This window comes from Anolis sagrei, chromosome 9, assembly GCF_037176765.1.
Source record: "Anolis sagrei isolate rAnoSag1 chromosome 9, rAnoSag1.mat, whole genome shotgun sequence".
NCBI lineage: Eukaryota > Metazoa > Chordata > Lepidosauria > Squamata > Dactyloidae > Anolis > Anolis sagrei.
Window position 1 is genome coordinate 13,444,604 of NC_090029.1, and position 20,431 is coordinate 13,465,034.

At 45.7% G+C, this 20,431-nt stretch overlaps 1 protein-coding gene across 2 annotated transcripts in view; it reads left to right on the forward strand.

Moving 5' to 3' along the window:
* CERS3 (ceramide synthase 3) overlaps positions 1–20,431 on the forward strand; it is a 103,576-nt gene that overhangs the window by 21,355 nt on the left and 61,790 nt on the right. For both annotated transcript variants that reach the window (XM_060755667.2, XM_060755666.2), the window contains exons 2-3: positions 6,197–6,383; positions 12,024–12,138. In XM_060755667.2, coding sequence (XP_060611650.2) covers positions 6,202–6,383; positions 12,024–12,138 — 297 coding nt within the window. In that variant the 5' untranslated portion in view covers positions 6,197–6,201. The remainder of the gene's footprint in view (positions 1–6,196; positions 6,384–12,023; positions 12,139–20,431) is intronic.

Below are 20,431 nucleotides of genomic sequence, written 5' to 3' on the forward strand. Positions count from 1 at the left end.
GGTGGAGAGTGGGGCAATGTCCTTTGGAGAACTACATTTCCCTGATCAGGGGCCAGGGTCCAGTGCACAAGCCAGAGAATTCACAGAGGGGAAACAGGAACCCAGTTATGTGTGCTGGGTCAGGAAGCAGCAGAATCCATGGTCCGGCCCTTGGCGAACTACAAATACTTGGGGGGGGGGGTAGATGCTCTGCATCAAATCCTCCCTTCGAGGCTGGGAAATGGTTACACTCATTTCCTCAAGCCTCGACAATCCCCCCCCAAGCACCCAGGGCCTCTTTCTAGACTGATTAGATTGTATTCTGTTGATTATTTCGGGGCCCAACTCAAGCAACAACAGCAGGACCCAGCCGGGTGGGAGAGACCAGTGGCAGAATGTCCTTTGGGTTGGAGGAAAAGAAAAAAAAAAAAGACTGAAGTAAGAAGGCGAAGACGGTGGAGGCAGGGGATGATGGAGTCTGTGATGGCAGCCAGCATGGAGCATTCAGGAGTCCCGAGTGAGTTCCCAATGAAGAAGGATAGCACACGGTGGAATTCTCCCATCTGGCAGTGGTCCTCAGGCCTCCTGGGGGCGCTGGCTCCTCCCTTGGCGCTTGGGGGAGGGAGAAGATGGGGCACAGTCTGGCTACTCCTTCTGGCGTGGCGCCTCCTGGTGACCGCAGACAGGTCCGGCTCTCCATCATCACAGAGACTCAGGGGTAGAGTCTAGGACAGTCAGAAAGAAGGTTTACAGCCCCCTCCCACCCCCCCCTTTCCCAGCCCAAGGGTAGTTAGTGGGGAAACAAAAGGGAAAAAAACTCTCATACCTAGTGGGGACGTCAGTGGTCTCCTTTTGGGCCACTCCTCTGCACAGCCTCTGGAACGGGCAGGGCCTCCTTCCTTCATGGCAGTTGCTGTGGGATCCTGGTTGCTCCTCCTGCGATGGCATTCCCCCGTGGGGGCTCAGATCAGCCTCTAGGAGGGGCTGTCTCTTCTGGGCGGCATGGGGTCTGGTCCTGCTCTCTGTGGGATCCTCCTGTGCCATCTGGGTTCCACACAGGAAAGTCCACAGACCTCCCATTGTTCACCTCACCCAGGTAGTTGTCCTCAGTGGCAGGAGTGGATTATGGGTCCCACAGTTCGATCTGGGACTCTTCACTGTGCAGAGGGGACCCCTGGACCTCGACGCCCCCTTCATATTTAAGGCAGTTAATGGGATAATTTAGACATACACATACATGCGCTCAGGGAAAGGGGAGGGAGGAAGGGCCAGGAAGGAAAAAAGCGTCCGAGGGACTGCGTGTGTGAGAGAGAGACTTAACCATAGATGTGGGTGAAACGTCAGGAGGGAATGCTTCTGGAACATCCCTTCCTTAGGTTTTTGGAGAAGGAGGTAAGAGGGAGCAGCAGGATTCCTCTGGGGGATAGAGGGAAAAAAAATTCACAGAATGCTGGCTTCTTAGAAGATGGGAGGGGAGGGAGAAGAGAGAGAGAGAGAGAGAGAGAGAGAGACCCAGCAAACTTTACTTGGCAAAAGGAAACAGGAGCAGGAAAAAGGTCCCCCCCCCCTACACCTCCCTTTGTTTGCAAGAGGAGAGAGGGAGGAGGGGTTTGAAAGCAAAAAGGGGGAGTTGGAGAGTGAAGAGAAAACAAAGGAAAGGCAGGGACATTGGTGACTGCCCCTGAAAAATGGGTTTTGTAGTTGCACAGAAGAGAAGGGGAGAGGAAGAGAGTTCTTGGGTCAGGGAAACCAGGCGAGAGAGAGACTTTTTGCAAGGCAGCTGAGTCACATCAGTGGCGGGGTCTCTCCTGGTGAGGGGAAACACTGTTTATTATAAATAAACAGGCACTGAAGATTCAGCTTTTGAAAGAAAGGGATGTAGTAGCTTGGTGAAGAGGGGAATGAGCAATGCCTCCCTTTTCCATCTGAAGGAAGGAAAAAGGTGGCACAGGAGAAAGCAGGAGAGGAGGAGAGCAAAGAATTTCCCTGATCATTTCCTCAAGGAGCAGTGAAAAAAAACAAACAGAGGGGCATATAAATGCATCATAAATAGGGAATAGGGAAATGGAGGGGTTGGGAGGGGAAGGAAGGAGTCAGGGAGATTGGGTAAAGGGAAATGGGAATGGGATGGTAGGGGAACAAGCAATTTCTTCCAAAAGGGAGAGGGTGAAGGGGTCTGGAGGGGGTTTCCTGGGGGTTGGGGCTTTGTTACCTTCCCCTTGCATGGTAGGAGTTGGCCACAACTACCCCCCCTTCCACCTCCCTCCGGCACATGGCAAAAAGCATGAGGCAGAGGCGGTTTCGGTCCTCTTGGCCCCCTCACAGCGATCCGACTGCCATGAGGGGCCACGAAACTCCACCTGCTGAGGGCCTGGAGGGCCACCTCTCCATGCGATTTTTACCCTACTGGCCTGCGTCGGCGACGCAACCCTGCCCCATTCCGCCAGTATCTTCCCAAAAGATGTTTCTGATGAAGCAGGACGTTTGATCCCAGAATAACATGCGCCCATCTCTCCTGGTAGCCCCACACTGAAGTGGTTAATCAGGGTAGCCCCCCCCAACCGCAAGGCAGGCTAGAGCCCGAACGGTCCCCTAGCAGGAGAGCTCGAGGCGATCAGCACTTGGACAGCTAGGCAGTCCGAAAGGGGAGGGCTCCCTTTCCAGCGTAGCTCCAGCCAAGTCCGCAAAAGCGAGCTGAGTTGCTATTCCAGGCCTCAAACGTGGATGTTCGCTACCCCCCGCCAGGAATTTGTTACCGAGACCTAGAGAATCCCTCCCCAGTGGGCCGACTCCGAAGCTGGTTCAGAAAACCTAGAATCCCCTCCCACCTGGCAGCCAAGGCAGCCCGTGGTTGATCTCTTACCCGTCCGGACGTTTTCTTCCCCCCTTTCCGCGTCGGTCGCTCCTCTTCCTGGAAGTCCTTAGATCAAGGCTTCCCTGGCGCTCCTTTGTGCTGAAACCCTAGGTCAGAGCTTGGGAGGAAGTGGCTGCGGGAGAATTTGTAGTTTTGGTTAGCTGGTCAAATGAAAGTCCGAATTGGGAGAGGCGCCTCTTTTCCCAAGCCGTTCCTCCTTCGCTGCTGGCCCAAAGAATCAGACCAAGGCGCCTGCTTGAGAATTTAGGCTATAATTTAGTCTGGAACCTCAAGCAGCAGTCCCTTCGTGGTAAAGCCAAATGATATCGAGCTCTTTTGGGGGGTTCTCCCAGCGAGGGGAGACCCAAAGGACCTCGAATGGGGTCCTGACCTTGGCGAGCGGCCAGCGGATGCCAATTCAAGAAGACGCAAAGTTACTGAAGATCAATCTCGCCAGAGGCTGAAGAGAAGTCTACGACCGAGGCGTTTATTTAGCGATTCAGCTGAAAAGGATGCATTACAGGGATATTTCCTCTATAAGCATACAGTACAGTGAATTTCAGGCATATTTATACAGGCAAAACAAAGAAATCCCGGTTTGAATCCCCCGCCCGCCTCCTGTCAGTTCCCTCTGTCCTGATTGGCCGGCTCCGGAACAGCTGGGAGGGGGCTTGGCCGCTGGTCCCACCCTCCCTCCAATCGCCGGCCGCTGTTGCCTCCAGAGGGCCAATCAGAGCCCTTGGAGCGCCTCCAGAGATTGTCCAATCAGCGGCCAGGAGGCGGGCTCTAGTTTGACAGCGCAGAGGGGCGGAATGCCTGGGAGGCGACCGCCAGCTGATGGAACACCTTTTGTCTCTTCACGGCAGGGAGGCGGATGGGGAGAACAAGGGATTTCCTGGGTCTTGATAAAAGATGTGTATGAGCAAAAAGGGAGGCTATGGATGGTGTCTGGATCTCAACCCTGTAGGCAAAGGAGATCCTTTGACACAAGGGAGCATACACAAACACCATGATTGATTTAATCAGTCTGTTTTTCCGGGCTTTTGGCTGACAAAACCTCTGGCTTTTGTTCGTCTGACTCTGAAAACAAAGCCATAGATTTGCCAGTATTTATCCATGCAATGTCAATATGAATGGAGTTTCTTCCAAGGAAATTGGATTCCTTAAACTGTAATCCCCAGGTCACATACTCTTTTGTAGGGTAAAGTTCAAGGGGGGGGGGGAAAGTAAGGAAGGAGGGTGAGGGTACATCTCATTTCATTTCATCTCATTACATATCATATACTTCATATATATATTCTTCACAGTCTTTCATAACTCATAGATTTCATAGGAAAGATCCCCATCCCAGTAAAGTTTATTAGAAAACCCACAGCAATTAATAAAGGCAATCAGCAGAGTTCCTGAGGTAAGATCCTTTGCAACAAGGGCATGCACCCACAGGCGGGGGCCATGCTTCCCAAGCGGCTTGGCTTTTGAGTCCGTGGAGGAAGTTCATGATGATAGGGCATCAAGTCAATCAGTGAGGGCAGAAAGGTCCGCAAGGAATCCGCAAATGGTGGAGAGTGGGGCAATGTCCTTTGGAGAACTACATTTCCCTGATCAGGGGCCAGGGTCCAGTGCACAAGCCAGAGAATTCACAGAGGGGAAACAGGAACCCAGTTATGTGTGCTGGGTCAGGAAGCAGCAGAATCCATGGTCCGGCCCTTGGCGAACTACAAATACTTGGGGGGGGAGGGGGGGTAGATGCTCTGCATCATCTTCACTGTATCTGGTTGTGATCCCCAGGTTGTGCCAGTCAGCTTTCGTATGATATTGTTTCTAGCACCCACTTTTTACTTGATGTTCAGGCAATGCTTCTTGTAGGTAAGAGCACAGTCCAGTTGCTGCAGTTGTAGGATAAATTTATTTATTTACATTATTTCTATCCCGCCTATTTCAGCCCGAAGGCGACTCAGGGCGGTATACACAGTCGGCACAATTCGATGCCGAAACAAAATACATACATTAATAAAGCAAAAACATCAAGTGCAATTAAACATAAACGACAGTGCATAATAAACAATTTAAAAGAAACTATGTCCTCTCGTTCAAATCTTCATCCGTTACATTGTCTTGGCTGTTCCTGGGTCAATTTCCATCTCTAGTTTGTCTGTTTACTCCGGGGTTCCGAATGCTTGCTCAAAGAGTCAAGTTTTTAAAAGCTACCTCTCAATCTGTTTCTTTTCCTTTGTCACCCTGTACCTCTTGCCAGATGGTAATAATTCTTTGTATTGTTGCCAGTGTTACAAATATGTTTTAGCAGCTGGTGAGTGTACCTTTAAGAAATAGTTGGTTTGAATGGCTCCTTTTGAGAGGAGGAGGAGGACGAAAGCAGAATATACATCTCTTAAAGAGCACCCAAATAAACGATGCAAACCATGATAGACCTATAAAACCCTATACGGCACCGGCCCATCGTACCTGTCCGAACGTATCTCCTTTTTCATCCCGCCTAGGAATTTAAGATCTTCTGGAGGGGCCCTGCTCTCGGCCCCGCCCTTGTCACAGATGAGATTGGCGGGGACGAGGGACAGGGCCTTCTCGGTGGTGGCCCCCTGCCTGTGAAATTAGATCATCGTCATCCCTCCTCTCTTTCAGAAGGAAATTGATATGGGACCAAGCCTTTGGGTAATCTGGCAGACTGACAAGGACAACTAAAGCTTTGGAAACGGACTATGATAAGCGGAATGAATTTATTAATTACGGACTTGGCAAAACGATGGCCACCAGGCTGGCTTTTTATTGTATTAATGTAATGTTTTAACTGTTTATAGGTAAAGGTAAAGGTAATCCCCTAACATTAAGTCCAGTCATGTCTGACTCTGGGGTGTGGTGCTCATCTCCATTTCTAAGCCGAAGAGCCAGCGTTGTCCGTAGACACCTCCAAGGTCATGTGGCCGGCATGACTGCATGGAGCGCCGTTACCTTCCCGCCGGAGCGGTACCTATTGATCTACTCACATTTGCATGTTTTCGAACTGCTAGGTTGGCAGAAGCTAGGGCTGACAGCGGAAGCTCACGTCGCTCCTCAGAATCGAACCTGCGACCTTTTGATCAACAAGCTCAGCAGCTCAGTGCTTTAACCCACTGCGCCACCCGGGGCTCCTTAACTGTTTATAGTTATTGTTATTATGTATTTTATTGTGTTGAATTTTAGGCATCAAACATTTGCCGGTTGGAAGCCGCCCTGAGTCCCCCTTAGGGGGTTGGAAGGGCAGGGTAGAAGTACCCGAAATAAATAAATAAAATAAATAGATGTCAATGGAGACTACATTCAATTGATTGACAAACATGGGTGACTTGCTTCCTCTTTTCTTCCTAGTGACAATGCAACATATACTCACGGTCTTGAACAACTGGTTTTGGTGGGAGGACATGTGGATGCCCAAAAATTGTTCCTGGGCCAACTTCAAAGACCACGATGGATACGTTTTTCCCAAACCACAGCAGCTATTAGCCACGATCCCATATGCCTTCGTGATGTTGGCCATTCGGTTCTTTCTCGAAAGGTAAGACACTCTCTCGGTTTGTTTAAACTAGTTTCCTAGGCTGGGAAAAGCGAGAGTATAAATATGGATGCAGAAACAGGAAATGGGTCTGTATTAAATCACTGGCTGTGACACAGCGGTTTATGGTTAAGGCCAGCCCCGTAGCGAGGGGGGGGGGTAGGGGTTCAACCCCCCCGCGAAATGTTTCAGATTTTTTTAAAAAAACCTGGTTTACTCATGAATTTTAACTGGTTAACCAAATCCCCATGCTAAGTCTATGAGATGCAAAAAATCAAGAGTCCCTCCAGAACTGCAAGCACTATCTGAAGCAAATATTAGCAATTTATTCACACTGTCATTACTTGCCTCAATAGCCGATTTAGTTGTTCTGGTACAGCTGTACCAGGAGCTCCAACTTTATTTGCTTTGTATTAAATGTTTGCTTGCGGTCCTAGGTTTCAGAGACTCTGCAGATAGGTGGCTTCTTTGGTTGCAGTCATAGGGCAAGTCACCTGTCCATCATTGTTAAGTTTTGGTTCCACCCCTTGCTCAGGGCAATTGGGAAGGGAAGGGAGCCATTTTTAGTTAGTCTCAGCAAGGTAAGCTTATGTATAGGATGTGTGCAAGCTTCCCCTGTACAAAAGCTTCAACCCTTAAGACCTTCCGGGGGAGAAAGGTCTTAAGAGTCTCCAAAGAATTTCCAGGAAAACAGCCCTAAAGACAAAAGAACTCCAGCTGGAGAACATCTACTGTCTTGCTGGTAGGTCCACTCAGCATTCGAGATGGAGTTCAACCCGGTAGCGGAGCCCACATCAGTAAGGGTTAGATTACAGTCAGCCTGGGAGAAGTTAAAAAGGGGATTTTCCTTTAAAGAGGAAGTTATTGAAGACAGTTGCCTGTCCTTCGTGGGCAAGATTAGGAATTCACCAGTTGCCTAAAAGCTTGGAATCATTTGCTTAACTTTACTGAAGACAAGAGAAGTTTCTGTTTGATTGTTCATTAATAAAAGACTTTGTTGTACTTCTCAAGCCATCTAAAGACTGTTTGTGGTGGAAACCTCTGAGAACTTCTCTTTGGGCCCCCTGGCTTCCCACTGGGCAAAAGTTGCACATTCTGTTCTAAAGACAACTATTTACAGGCCCAGCGCACGACAGAACAGTAGTGAAGCTACCAAGTTGGGGGGGGGGGGGGGATGTTGAATGCTCTCATTAAGGAGGCCAGACTTGGTGGAGGTGGTTGACAAGGGCGGAGCTGCAGGCTATTGAAGGCTGCTCTGCCCCCTGCTGTGCTCTTTGCTTCAGCGTGAGCTAGGAGGCAGGTTTCAACACCCCCACTGCGAAATTTTCAACTCCCCCCTCCCCGAAAATTTCAACCCCTCCCGAATTTTTTTTCTGGCTACGGCCCTGGTTAAGGCTATATCACTGGGTTGGAATAGAGCAGCTTAACAACTATACTTTATTTGTATTCTGCCCTATCTCCCCATGGGGACTCAGGATAGATTCCAGCAATCACAAACATGAAGGCAAACATTTAATGCCTACAAGTCCCTGAAATTTTAGCCAGTTGACCAACTGTTAGGATTTTTGGGAGCTGAAGGCCAAAACACCTGGGGACCCACTTGATAGCCTGAGAAGCAATGTCCAAGGGTTTCTGATCAGGAACAGTGCTTCAAAACATAGGGCACAAGGGAAGAAACAAGAAGCCCCAGAATCCAGCCTGCTAGATTGGCCATTAGCTTTGCCTCCTAAACTGAAGATGCTAAGGCTCGGTGAACAGGAAAGTTTCAGCTTTCAGTTTCCCATGATGGACTGTTAAAGATGGCTGTCCACATCATAGAATCAAAGAGTTGGAAGAGGCCTCATGGGCCATCCAGTCCAACCCCCTGCCAAGAAGCAGGAATATTGCATTCAAATCACCCCTGACAGATGGCCATCCAGACTCTGTTTAAAAGCTTCCAAAGAAGGAGCCTCCAACACACTCCGGGGCAGAGAGTTCCACTGCTGAACGGCTCTCACAGTCAGGAAGTTCTTCCTCATGTTCAGATGGAATCTCCTCTCTTGTAGTTTGAAGCCATTGTTCCGCGTCCTAGTCTCCAAGGAAGCAGAACACAAGCTTGCTCCTTCCTCCCTGTGGCTTCCTCTCACATATTTATACATGGCTATCATATCTCCTCTCAGCCTTCTTTTCTTCAGGCTAACATGCCCAGCTCCTTAAGCCGCTCCTCATAGGGCTTGTTCTCCAGACCCTTGATCATTTTAGTCGCCCTCCTCTGGACACATTCCAGCTTGTCAATATCTCTCTTCAATTGTGGTGCCCAGAATTGGACATAATATTCCAGGTGACTTCCCTAGATCTAGACACTATGCTCCTATTGATGCAGGCCAAAATCCCATTGGCTTTTTTTGCCGCCACATCACATTGTTGGCTCATATTTAACTTGTTGTCCATGAAGACTCCAAGATCGTTTTCACATATACTGCTCTCAAGCCAGGCATTGTCCCCCATTCTGTATCTTTGCATTTCTTTTTTTTCTGCCTAAGTGGAGTATCTTGCATTTGTCCCTGTTGAACTTCATTTTGTTAGTTTTGGCCCATCTCTCTAATACCATCTCTCTAACACCTGTCGAATAGACTTGGGCAAGGCTGCCCACTGTCCGCTTCATGGCAATACTTACATTGAAAAAAAGTGGGGTATAGATAAACATAAACATAATAATAATAATAATAATAATAATAATAAGAGAGTGAGATCAAGCATGATGCTTGAGGGTCAGATTAGAATTCTGGGAGGCCAGGGCTCAAAACCCACTGGGTGATCTTGGGTGATTCACACTCTCTCAGCCTCATAGGCAGCCAGTGACAACCTATATCTGAACCAATGTCACCTAGAAGCCCAATATTTATGTCACTTTAAGTAAGAAATGACTAGGTTTCTGCGTTTTGGCTGAACCTCAGTCTGTTTCTGCTGGCTGGATACCCGTAGACCCCCGTATCTATTTTCATGCACCTCCTGAAAATGGACAGGTAGCCGGATTATTATTATTATTTTACTGACACAAAAACACAGTATGTCACAGCAAAAGAGATCTATATGCTGGATTTAGTATCACAAAATCACAAGTCGAACACTTCCCTAGCGTATTTTTGAATGATGCACACAGATCGAAGTAAGCTGGCCTTTTGCAGTTGACAGATCATGATTTTGTCAATGTTATTGTTTCCAAATGCTGGATGAGATCTTTTGGCATGGCACCCAGTATGCCAATTATTACCACTGGGACCACCTGTACTGGTTTATGCCAGAGCCTTTGCAGTTCTATTTTGAGATCCTGATAATAGCTTAGTTTTACCTGTTGTTTTTCTTCAATGTGACTGTCACCTGGAATAGCGACATCAATAATCCAGCGACATCAATAATCCAGACATTTTTCTTTTCCACAATTGTGATGTCTGGTGTATTGTTTTCCAAAACGTCCCAAAGTATTATTATTATTATTATTATTATTATTATTATTATTATTATGTTGTAGGTTTTTCCGGGCTATATGGCCATGTTCTAGAGGCATTTTCTCCTGATGTTTCGCCTGCATCTATGGCAGGCATCCTCAGAGGTAGTGAGGTCTGTTGGAAGTAGGGAAATGGGTTTATATATCTGTGGAATGACCAGGGTGGGACAAAGGACTTTTGTCTGCTTGAGCTAGGTGTGAATGTTTCAATTGACCACCTTGATTGGCATTTAATGGCTTGGAAGTGCCTGGGGGGAATCTTTTGTTGAAAGTGATTTGATGTGCCTGATTGTTTACTCTCTGTTGTTTTGCTGCTGTAATTTTTGAGTTTTTTAATACTGGGTTAGCCAGATTTTGTTCATATTTATGGTTTCATTTTCATGAACAAAATCTGGCTACCAATATTAAAAACTCAAAAATTACAACAGCAAAACCACAGAGAGCAAACAATCAGGCACATCAAATCACTCTCAACAAAAGATTCCCCCCAGGCACTTCCAAGCCATTAAATGCTAATCAAGGTGGTCAGTTGAAACATTCACACCTAGCTCCAGCAGACAAAAGTCCTTTGTCCCACTCTGGTCATTCCACAGATATAGAAACCCATTTCCCTACTTCCAACAGACCTCACTACCTCTGAGGATGCTTGCCATAGATGCAGGTGAAACGTCAGGAGAAAATGCCTCTAGACCAGGCATGGGGAACCTTCGGCCCTCCAGGTGTGGTGGACTTCAACTCCCACAATTCCTTGAGGCCAAGGTAAGCCTTTGGGGCGAATGCCGAGCCTCAAGGAATTGTGGGAGTTGAAGTCCACCACACCTGGAGGGCCGAAGGTTCCTGACCCCTGCTCTAGACCATGGCCATATAGCCCGGAAAAGCCTACAACAACCCAGTGATTCCGGCCATGAAAGCTTTCAACAATACATTGTTATTATTATTCCATGTCTCCATGCATGCATCATGTAGCGTTTGGACAGACTTGAGCATGCTCAGAATTTCTCAGATCTCACCTAGAATCTCACGTGAGTAGAGATTTAAAAGAGAGGAGGGTTTGTTTTTTTTCAACAATGAGCAGGGAGAGGGATAGTGGGTGCGGCCGAATCTCTGCGGTGTGAAGGCAACTGCAGTGAAAGAATACGGAAAGAAAACTGAGACATTTAACAGTGTGATGAAGGTAGAGAAAACATCTGTTTCATTACAGAATGGAGTAAAACTGAGCTTTTCTCTGCCGGATACTTCCCTGCCTCAATGTGATGAAGTCCGAAATCTGTTAGAATTTATTTATTTACTTATTTATTTACTTTATTTATATACCGCTTTTCTGAACCCTCAGGCGACTCAAAGCGGTGAACAACATTGATACAAAACATCACGAGACAAGTATAGGGCAATTAAAAACAATTGTAACATAAATCATTTAACATCCGTATAACAATCATTAGCGCCTCAACAGTGAAATCAGAATCCAGTCTCATCATCCATTATTCCGTATTCCTATGTTCAATTACACTGTTTAATCAAATGCTTGTTCGGACAGCCAGGTCTTCACTTTCCTCCGAAACGTCAGCAGGGAGGAGGCCGATCTGATATCTGCAGGCAGGGCGTTCCACAGCCGAGGGGCCACCACTGAGAAGGCCCTGTCTCTCGTCCCCGCCAAGTGCGCCTGTGATGCAGGCAGGACAGAGAGCAGGACCTCCCCAGATGATCTTAGTGTCCTAGTCAGTTCATAGGAGATGCGTTCGGAGAGGTAAGTAGGGCCAGAACCGTTTAGGGCTTTATAGGCTAATGCCAGCACTTTGAATTGTGCCTGGTAACAAACTGGCAGCCAGTGGAGCTGGCGCAACAGAGGAGTAGTATGCTCCCTGAGTGCCGCTCCTGTTAGCAACCTGGCTGCTGAACGCTGGACCATTTGAAGCTTCCAAGCACTCTTCAAAGGCAACCCCATGTAAAGAGCGTTGCAATAGTCTATACGGGTTGTAACTAGAGCGTGAACTACCGTGCCCAAGTCAGACTTTCCAAGGTACAGGCACAGCTGGCGCACAAGTTTTTGGGACCATGGACTGTAATAAAGTATTTTTGTTGTTGTTGTTGTTGTTAGAATCATAAGCAACTGGGAGGGGGAAAAGTGTAAAGTGGTGCCTTCTGTTCCTTTTCAGATGTTTCGCCATTCCTCTCGCCAATATGTTGGGCATAAAGAAAACAAGGCGCGTGAAACCTCAGCCCAACCCCACGTTAGAGGCTTTTTTCAAAGAGTGTCGAAAACCATCACAGGTAAGGATTTCAGAAAAATGAAAAGGACTCCTTGCGGGCTGCACACTTCTAAGCCATGCCCAGTCTCTCTGCTGCTATGTGTCTTCCTAAAAGGGATATATTTCGCTTGCCGGCTCAGGACTGGGGTTTCCAGTTGGATCTGCTAAAAAAAGTATGTGTGCTGGTATAGCAGTACCAGGAGCTCCAACTTTATTTGCTTTGTATTAAATGTGTTTTTTTGTAGTCCTAGGTTTCAGGGACTCTGTAGATAGATGGCTTCCTTTGGTTGCAGTCATAGGGCAAGTCACCTGTCAATCATTGTTAAGTTTTGGTCCCGCCCCTTACTCAGGGCAATTGGGAAGGGAAGGGAGCCATTTTTAGTTAGTCTCAGCAAGGAAAGCTAATGTACAGGACTTGTGCAAGCTTCCCCTGTACAAAAGCTTCAACCCTTAAGACTTTCCGGGGGGAAACAGTCTTAAGAGCATCCAAAACTTTCCGGGGGAAAACAGTCTTAAGAGCATCCAAAACTTTCCGGGGGGAAACAGTCTTAAGAGTCTCCAAAGAATTTCCAGGAAAACAGCCCTAAAGACCAAAGAACTCCAGCTGGAGAACATCTAAGCCTTTACTGGTAGGTCCACTTGGTGTTCGAGAAGCAGTTCGACCCGGTAGCGGAGCCCACATCAGTAAGGATTAGATTACAGTCAGCCTGGGAGAAGTTAAAAAGGGGATTTTCCATTTAAAGTAAAGAAGAAGTTATTGAAGACAGTTGCCTGTCCTTCTTGGGCAAGTTTAGTAAGCTACCAGTTGCATAAAAGCCTGGAATCATTTGTTTAACTTTACTGAAGACAAGAGAAGTTTCTGTTTGATTGTTCATTAATAAAAGACTTTGTTACTTCACAAGCCATCTAAAGACTATTTGTGGTGGAAAACGTCTGAGAACTTCTCTTTGAGCCCCCTGGCTTCCCGCTGGGCAAAGGTTGCATATTCTGTTCTACAGACAATTCTTTACAGGCCCAGCGCGCGACAGAACAGTATGTGTTTTGTTAGTGCCAGTTTATTAAAATTCAATTCCCTGTACCTTTAAAAACAACAGTATTGGAAAACATAATTAAAAACTAATGAGTCGGTACAAAATGAGAAAGGCGCTAGCCCACGCAAGGAAATACTGCAAGGAGTGCAGAGGAGGGAGGCTCCGATCCTCTCTGGGAGGGAGAGACACCAAGAAAGTGCTCTCTCTCTGGCCTAGACAGTCTCCTCTTCACTGTTGAGTGCCTTCAAGTCGTTTCCAACTTAAGGCAGTTCTCAGGTGGACAGAATTGGTTCAGAGGTAGCTTCTTCGGAAAGCCCAAGAGAGCTGGTGCCTCCCCAAGCTACAACTCCCAGGAATCCATAGTATTGACCCTTCGCAATTAAAGTGGTATCAAACTGCATTAATTCTCAAATGTAAATAATAGGGCTGGGCGGTTTCGTTCGTTAATTTCATAATTCGTTATTAATTCATATTTAAATTAGCTTACGATCTGATATTGAGCCATTTTGGAATAGTGTGAGGAATAAATTAGATTCGAAACAATTTTTTCAATTTATTTCATATTATTTCGAAATTATTTCGTAATTTTTTCGTAATTTTTTCGTAATTATTTCCGCATGTCTGGTGCAAGTTTTAGAGTTGTTGTTTGTTTTATCACACCAACAGTCAACAACAGAGGGAGAGGGAAGCTTCAGAAGTTCCCCCTGTCCCATTTGGAGGTTTTTTTAGCATATTGCGCAATCGCGTCCGCCATTAACGAATCGATTCGAAATTAACGAAATTTCGTAAATAACGAAACTTCGAAATCTCAAAATTTCGGAAGTATTTAGAATTTGGAAACGCTAGCGCTCCCTGGAAACGAATCGAGTGTAGAAACAAATTTTTCCGTGGTTACCCAGCCCTAGTAAATAACCTTTGGACCTTCAAGTGTTTCGGACTTCAGCTCCCAGGATTTCCGAGCTTTGGACTTCTGGATGAATCCCAAATACCTGGAGAACCAAAGGTTGGACACTACTGGTGCAAATGCATAATTAGATTCATCTGATTTCCGGTGCAGCTGCCACAAAACCCGTCCAGTTATTCATCTGTATGTACAATGTGGGTGTGATCTCATTCTCCAGATTAAAATATTCACCCAAGAACTCATTATCATTGCATTTTTCATGCGACCCACTAGCATCACTCCAGCCTACTAACCATGAATTAATCAGAAGGAAGAAAGCCGTATTGTCTCACAGAAGGTGTTCAGATCATAGAATCATAGAATCATAGATTCAAAGAGTTGGAAGAGACCTCATGGGCCATCCAGTCCATCCCCCTGCCAAGAAGCAGGAATATTGCATTCAAATCACCCCTGACAGATGGCCATCCAGCCTCTGCTTAAAAGCTTCCAAAGTAGGAACCTCCACCACACTCCGGGGCAGAGAGTTCCACTGCTGAACGGCTCTCACAGTCAGGAAGTTCTTCCTCATGTTCAGATGGAATCTCCTCTCTTGTAGTTTGAAGCCATTGTTCCGCGTCCTAGTCTCCAAGGAAGCAGAAAACAAGCTTGCTCCCTCCTCCCTGTGGCTTCCTTTCACATATTTATACATGGCTATCATATCTCCTCTCAGCCTTCTCTTCTTCAGGCTAAACATGCCCAGCTCCTTAAGCCACTCCTCATAGGGCTTGTTCTCCAGACCCTTGATCATTTTAGTCGCCCTCCTCTGGACACATTCCAGCTTGTCAATATCTCTCTTGAATTGTGGTGCCCAGAATTGGACACAATATTCCAGATGTGGTCTAACCAAAACAGAATAGAGGGGTAGCATTACTTCCTTAGATCTAGACATAGATCCTTCTGGGTGGAAGGAAGGACAGAGTTTGAGTTGGCTCCTTTAGATTCATTCCCAGTTTCAATCGACCCTCTCCATTCTTAGGTCCCTTCCACACAGCTGTGTAAAATCCACATTCAACTGGATTCTATGGCAGTGTAGACTCAGATAGCCCAGTTCAAAGCTGTGCTATCGCACGCTGGGCCTGTGCATAAGACTGTAGACAGGACATAAATTCTGTGTGCCCAACGGGATGCCGGGGCTGCCTCAGATTAAAGGCCCTTGGACCTCCTCAAAACAAAGTCTTTAGATTGCTTAAAAGTTCAACAACGTTCTTTATTTATGAAAACAAACAGGTATTTCAAGGCTTTCTTAACAGTCTATAGGCTCTTTCAATCTTGTCCACAGAGAACAGGCATTATCTTCATGACTGGTATTTTAACTAATGGGGAAATCTTTAACTTCTAATCTGGGCAGTCTGTCTTTGCCTCTGTTGGCGTGGAGCCCCTACACCCGGTACCAACTGCTTCTGGCTTCCGCAAGAGACCCTTACCAAGCAGAGCTTTGTAGACTTCCAGGGGGAAAAAGAGTTCAGGTTTCGGTGATGGCTGGCTGAAGTCCCTCAGCAAAGGAGTTGTAAGGCTGTTTGGTCCTCGGCCAAGCTGTGGGCTGTATAACCCTGGCCAAGCTGTAGAAGACGAAATTTTCTACAGGAGCTCTTGGTATTATGTCCTGCATGAAAAGCTGTTCTGTGTGGACTGAACTCAAAAAGGCTCCTATTCCCTCCAAAAACCCAAAGGGAGCAGGACCAGGGAACCTAACTATAATTGACAGGTGGCTTACCCTATGATTGCAGCCAAAAGAAGCCACCTATCTGCAGAGTCCCGGAAACTTAAGACTGCAACAAACATTCAATGCAAAGCAAACAAAATTGGAGCTCCTGGTACAGCTGTACCTGCACAAAAGCAGATTTTGTGGATGATCTGCCTTGGTATTCTGGGGGCCCTTCCACACAGCCATATAACCCAGAATATCAAAGCAGATCATCCACAATATCTGCTTTGAATTATCTGAGTCCACACTGCCATATGTGGGATTTTATGCAGCTGTGTAGAAGTGATCTGGGTTATATGGCTGTGTGGAAAGGCCCTTAGTCTTCTTCTGTTCTCTCGTTGCATCAGCACTGAGGGAATAATCGAGCCATTCATCCATAATAGTGGCCCTGGGTGGAGTGACTGAGGCTGGCTTTCCCTTTTGTGGCCCTTTCTTCTACCTCAGTGGTTCTCAACCTTCCTAATGCTGTCACCCTTTAGTAGAGTTCCTCATGTTGTGGTGACCCCCAATCATAAAATTATTTTTGTTGCTACTTCATAAGTGTGATTTTGCTACTGTTATGAATAGTAATGTAAATATCACATATGCAGCATGTATTTTATTCACTGGACCAAATTTGGCACAAATACCTGAAACACTGAAAATTGAATACTGGTGGGGTGGGGGGGGGGGGTGTGATTTTGTCATTTGGGAGTTGTAGTTGCTGAGATTTATAGTTTACCTAGAATCAAGGAGCATTCTGAATTCCACCAACAATGGCATTGAACCAGACTTGGCACACAGAACTCCCATGACCAACAGAAAATACTGGAAGGGTTCGGTGGGCATTGACCTTGAGTATTGGAGTTATAGTTCACCTACGTCCAGGGAGCACTGTAGACTCAAACAATGATGGATCTGGACAGGGGCGGCTCAACCCATTACGCAAAGTAAGCATTTGCAGTATCGTTGATTTTGCCCAGGGGCGCTCTTGAGGCGCTCTTGGGGGAAAGGAACTCTTGTTTGTTTGAGGTAGGTGTGAATGTTGCAATTGGCCAGCTTGATTAGCATTGAGTAGCCTTGCAGCTCCAAAGTCAATCAGTGAAGGTATCTGCATAGAGGTCTGTTGGAAATGAGGCAAGTGGGGTTTATATGTATCTGTGGAATTATGTCCAGGGTGGGAGAAGGAACTCTTGTTTGTTTGAGGTAGGTGTGAATGTTGCAAGTGGCCAGCTTGATTAGCATTGAGTAGCCTTGCGGCTATTCAATGCTAATCAAGGTGTCCAATTGCAACATTCCCACTTGCCTCCAACAGACAAGAGTTCTTTCTCCTACCCTGGACATTATTCCACAGATCTATAAACTCCATTTGCCTAGTTTCCAACAGAGCCCACAACCTCTGAGGATGCTTTCATAGATCTGGGTGAAACATCAGGAGATAATGCTTCTGGAACATAGCCAGACAGCCCGGAAAACTCACAGCAACCCAAATCCAGAAAGATTACTCTGCGAACAACAGAGTGGATGGGATTGCATGAAATTTGCACAGACCCAGTGGAGACGTCCGTTCTCCTGGTTTCAGGGGCTTAGGGATAATGGGGTGGCGTGGGTTCCAACTCCCCTTGATCCTAATCTCTCTCCTAATCCTTCTGCTCTTGCGTTGTTTATCCCAGGCCCTTAAGAAGGAAGGAAGGAGTGGTTATGTGTCTAGATACAAATCTCAGCAGAGGAACTTGGAAAATCTGAGAATTCAGAATCCATGTGGGTGTACGAAGCGCAGGCTCACCTGCCTTGCCTCTTTGTGCTGGGTTGCATCAAAACAGGTCCTTTGTTTCTTTCTGGTTTTCCTAGCCTGACTCATTTCTAGGGAGGGAGCCAGGCCAGTGGGAAAAAAACAATTTAACACCGTGAGATGAGATGAGAGATAGTCTCAGCCCAGCTCTCCCTAATCTTGCCATGCCAGTTTCCCTGCAAAATGCAACAACGTGGGCAGCAAAAATGCGTCTCCATTCCAGTTGTTCAATAACACTGTTCTACAAATTTTCAGTTTTTTCTCAGTTGCGGAAACGAAATGTGCCGTTTCTTAATAAATTTAACACGCTGAATTCAAATATAATAATTAAATGTATTAATTGGCTCTGGTTTTTATGCAACAGCTATTTCCATTTTCTCCACAATAGGTAATTCGTTAATATTATGATAATGCGGCTAACCTTACTGCATGTATATAAACCATGAATATTTACTAAATTTTAGTCAAATTATATTGCCAATAGTTTATACATGAGAAATATTTATTTAATTCGTCTATTGTTTATGTTTGTGCAGCAAAAAACTATATTAGTAGGCCGAATGCAGTTGAAAAGTCTGAAAGTTTAAATGTCGCTTTAATCATGACTTTAGTTTTTATCCTGTTTGCTTCTCTTGACTTTTCTTTTGTATTCAAGGAAAGGATTGTCTCTCACAATGCTCCAGCAGTAGTCTGACAGCATTGACGGAGTCCATTTGCCTTGATATCTTTTTTCCATAGTGCTTTATTTACACACGTGCAAGGCAGAACTACAGTAAAAAGAACAATGTGAAACGATGTTTAACGATACTGTCTCAGTCTTCAACTGACTGACCGTTCAAAACTCTGGCCTTATATAGGGCTTTCTGGCTTTTGCACACGGCACTCATACTTCGTCATCAAACTTTCTAGAATATTCTAGAATCTTCCATAGTGTAAGTCACAACATGCATTTTTTCAACCATACGTGATCACGTGATTGTTTATATCATAAAAACTAGAGCCAATATACATTTTTAAATGTTATTTTCGTTTTCAGCACCCCAAAATCATAAAAGAACAACTATTTTCAGGCCCGCAACTTTTTCTCCGTTGAACAGTGTAATCAGTTTGCACCATCTGGTGATTCCCAACACATTCTGCTGAGCAGAGGCCCCAAAAGGTGAAAGATCAATACAAAGGTGTTCTGTCGCACGCTGGGCCTGTAAAGAATTTCCTTTAGAACAGGACGTGTAACCTTTGCCCAGTGGGAAGCCAGGGGGCCCAAGGAGAAGTTCTCAGAGGTTTCCCACCACAAATGATCTTTAGATGGCTTGTGAAGTATAACAAAGTCCTTTATTAATGAACAATCAAACAGAAACTTCTCTTGTCTTCAATAAAGTTAAACAAAAACTTCCAGACTTTATTATTTATTTATTTATTTATTTCTCGCACTTCTACCCCACCCTTCTCAACCCCCGAGGGGGGACTCAGGGTGGCTTACAAAAGGCACAATTCGATGCCAACGCAACAATAAGATAAAAATAAAACATATATAAACAGTGATTAAAACAATTAAACTATCCATTATACAGCATAACCAATAAAAACCAATCTAGTGCTCAGCGTTTGCCAGCTCAGAGTCCGTAAATTCATTCCACATTGTCAAAACCATCAATTCTGGTCGTCGCTTCTCCTTTGTTTATCTGCCAGATTACCCAAAACCTGGTCCCATATCCATGTTTTTAATTTCCTTCTAAAAGAGAGGAGGGATGTCAATGACCTAATTTCCCCAGAGAGTGAATTCCACAGGTGAGGAGCCACCACCGAGAAGGCCCTGCTCCTCGTCCCCACCAATCTCACTTGTGATAGAGTGAGATTGGTGGGCCTCCCCAGAAGATCTTAAACTCCGAGGTGTTTATGCAACTGGTGACTTCGTAAACTTGCCCACTAAGGACAGGCAACTGTCTTCAATAACTTCTTCTTTACTTTAAAGGAAAGTCCCCTTTTTAACTTCTTCCAGGCTGACTGTAATGTAACCCTTACTGATGTGGGCTCCACTACCGGGTCGAACTGCATCTCGAACGCCGAGTGGACCTACCAATAAAGGCTTAGATATTCTCCAGCTGGAGTTCTTTGGTCTTTAGGGCTGTTTCCCTGGAAATCTTTAGAGACTCTTAAGACTGTTTTCCCCCAGAAGGTCCTCAAAGCTTTGGGGAGGCTTCCCTGGAGTTCTTGAGTTTGCTCTTAAGACTGTTTCCCTCCGGAAAGTCTTGGAGATCTTTGGATGCTCTTAAGACTGTTCTCCCCCGGAAAGTCTTAAGAGTTGAAGCTTTTGTACAGGGGAAGCTTGCATACGTCCTGTACATTAGCTTTCCTTGTTGAGACTAACTAAAAAATGGCTCCCTTCCCTTCCCAATTGCCCTGAGCAAGGGGCGGGACCAAAACTTAACGATGATGGACAGGCGACTTGCCCTATGACTGCAGCCAAAAGAAGCCACCTATCTGCAGAGTCCCTGAAACCTAGGACTGCAAACAAACATTTAATACAAAGCAAATGAAATTGGAGCTCCTGGTACAGTCGTACCAGAACAAAAGGAGAGAAGGTCTTCTTCGGTGTTACTAATTATATATTCATTTTATCTTAAAATTTTACGTATCCTTTATCTTATTAACATTTACTACTACATTTCTAATTGGACAATAATAAAAATAGAGAAAATTAAAATAAAACTCATGTGTGTGCCCCCTCCCCCCCCCCCCCCCCCCGGATGTAATTGCACCAAATGAAAATAAGTGTAAACACAAATATACACACACTTTATTTCTAACTTGCCCTCTCTCCCTCGAGGGACTCACTGCATCTTACAAAAAACCAAAAGTGACAAA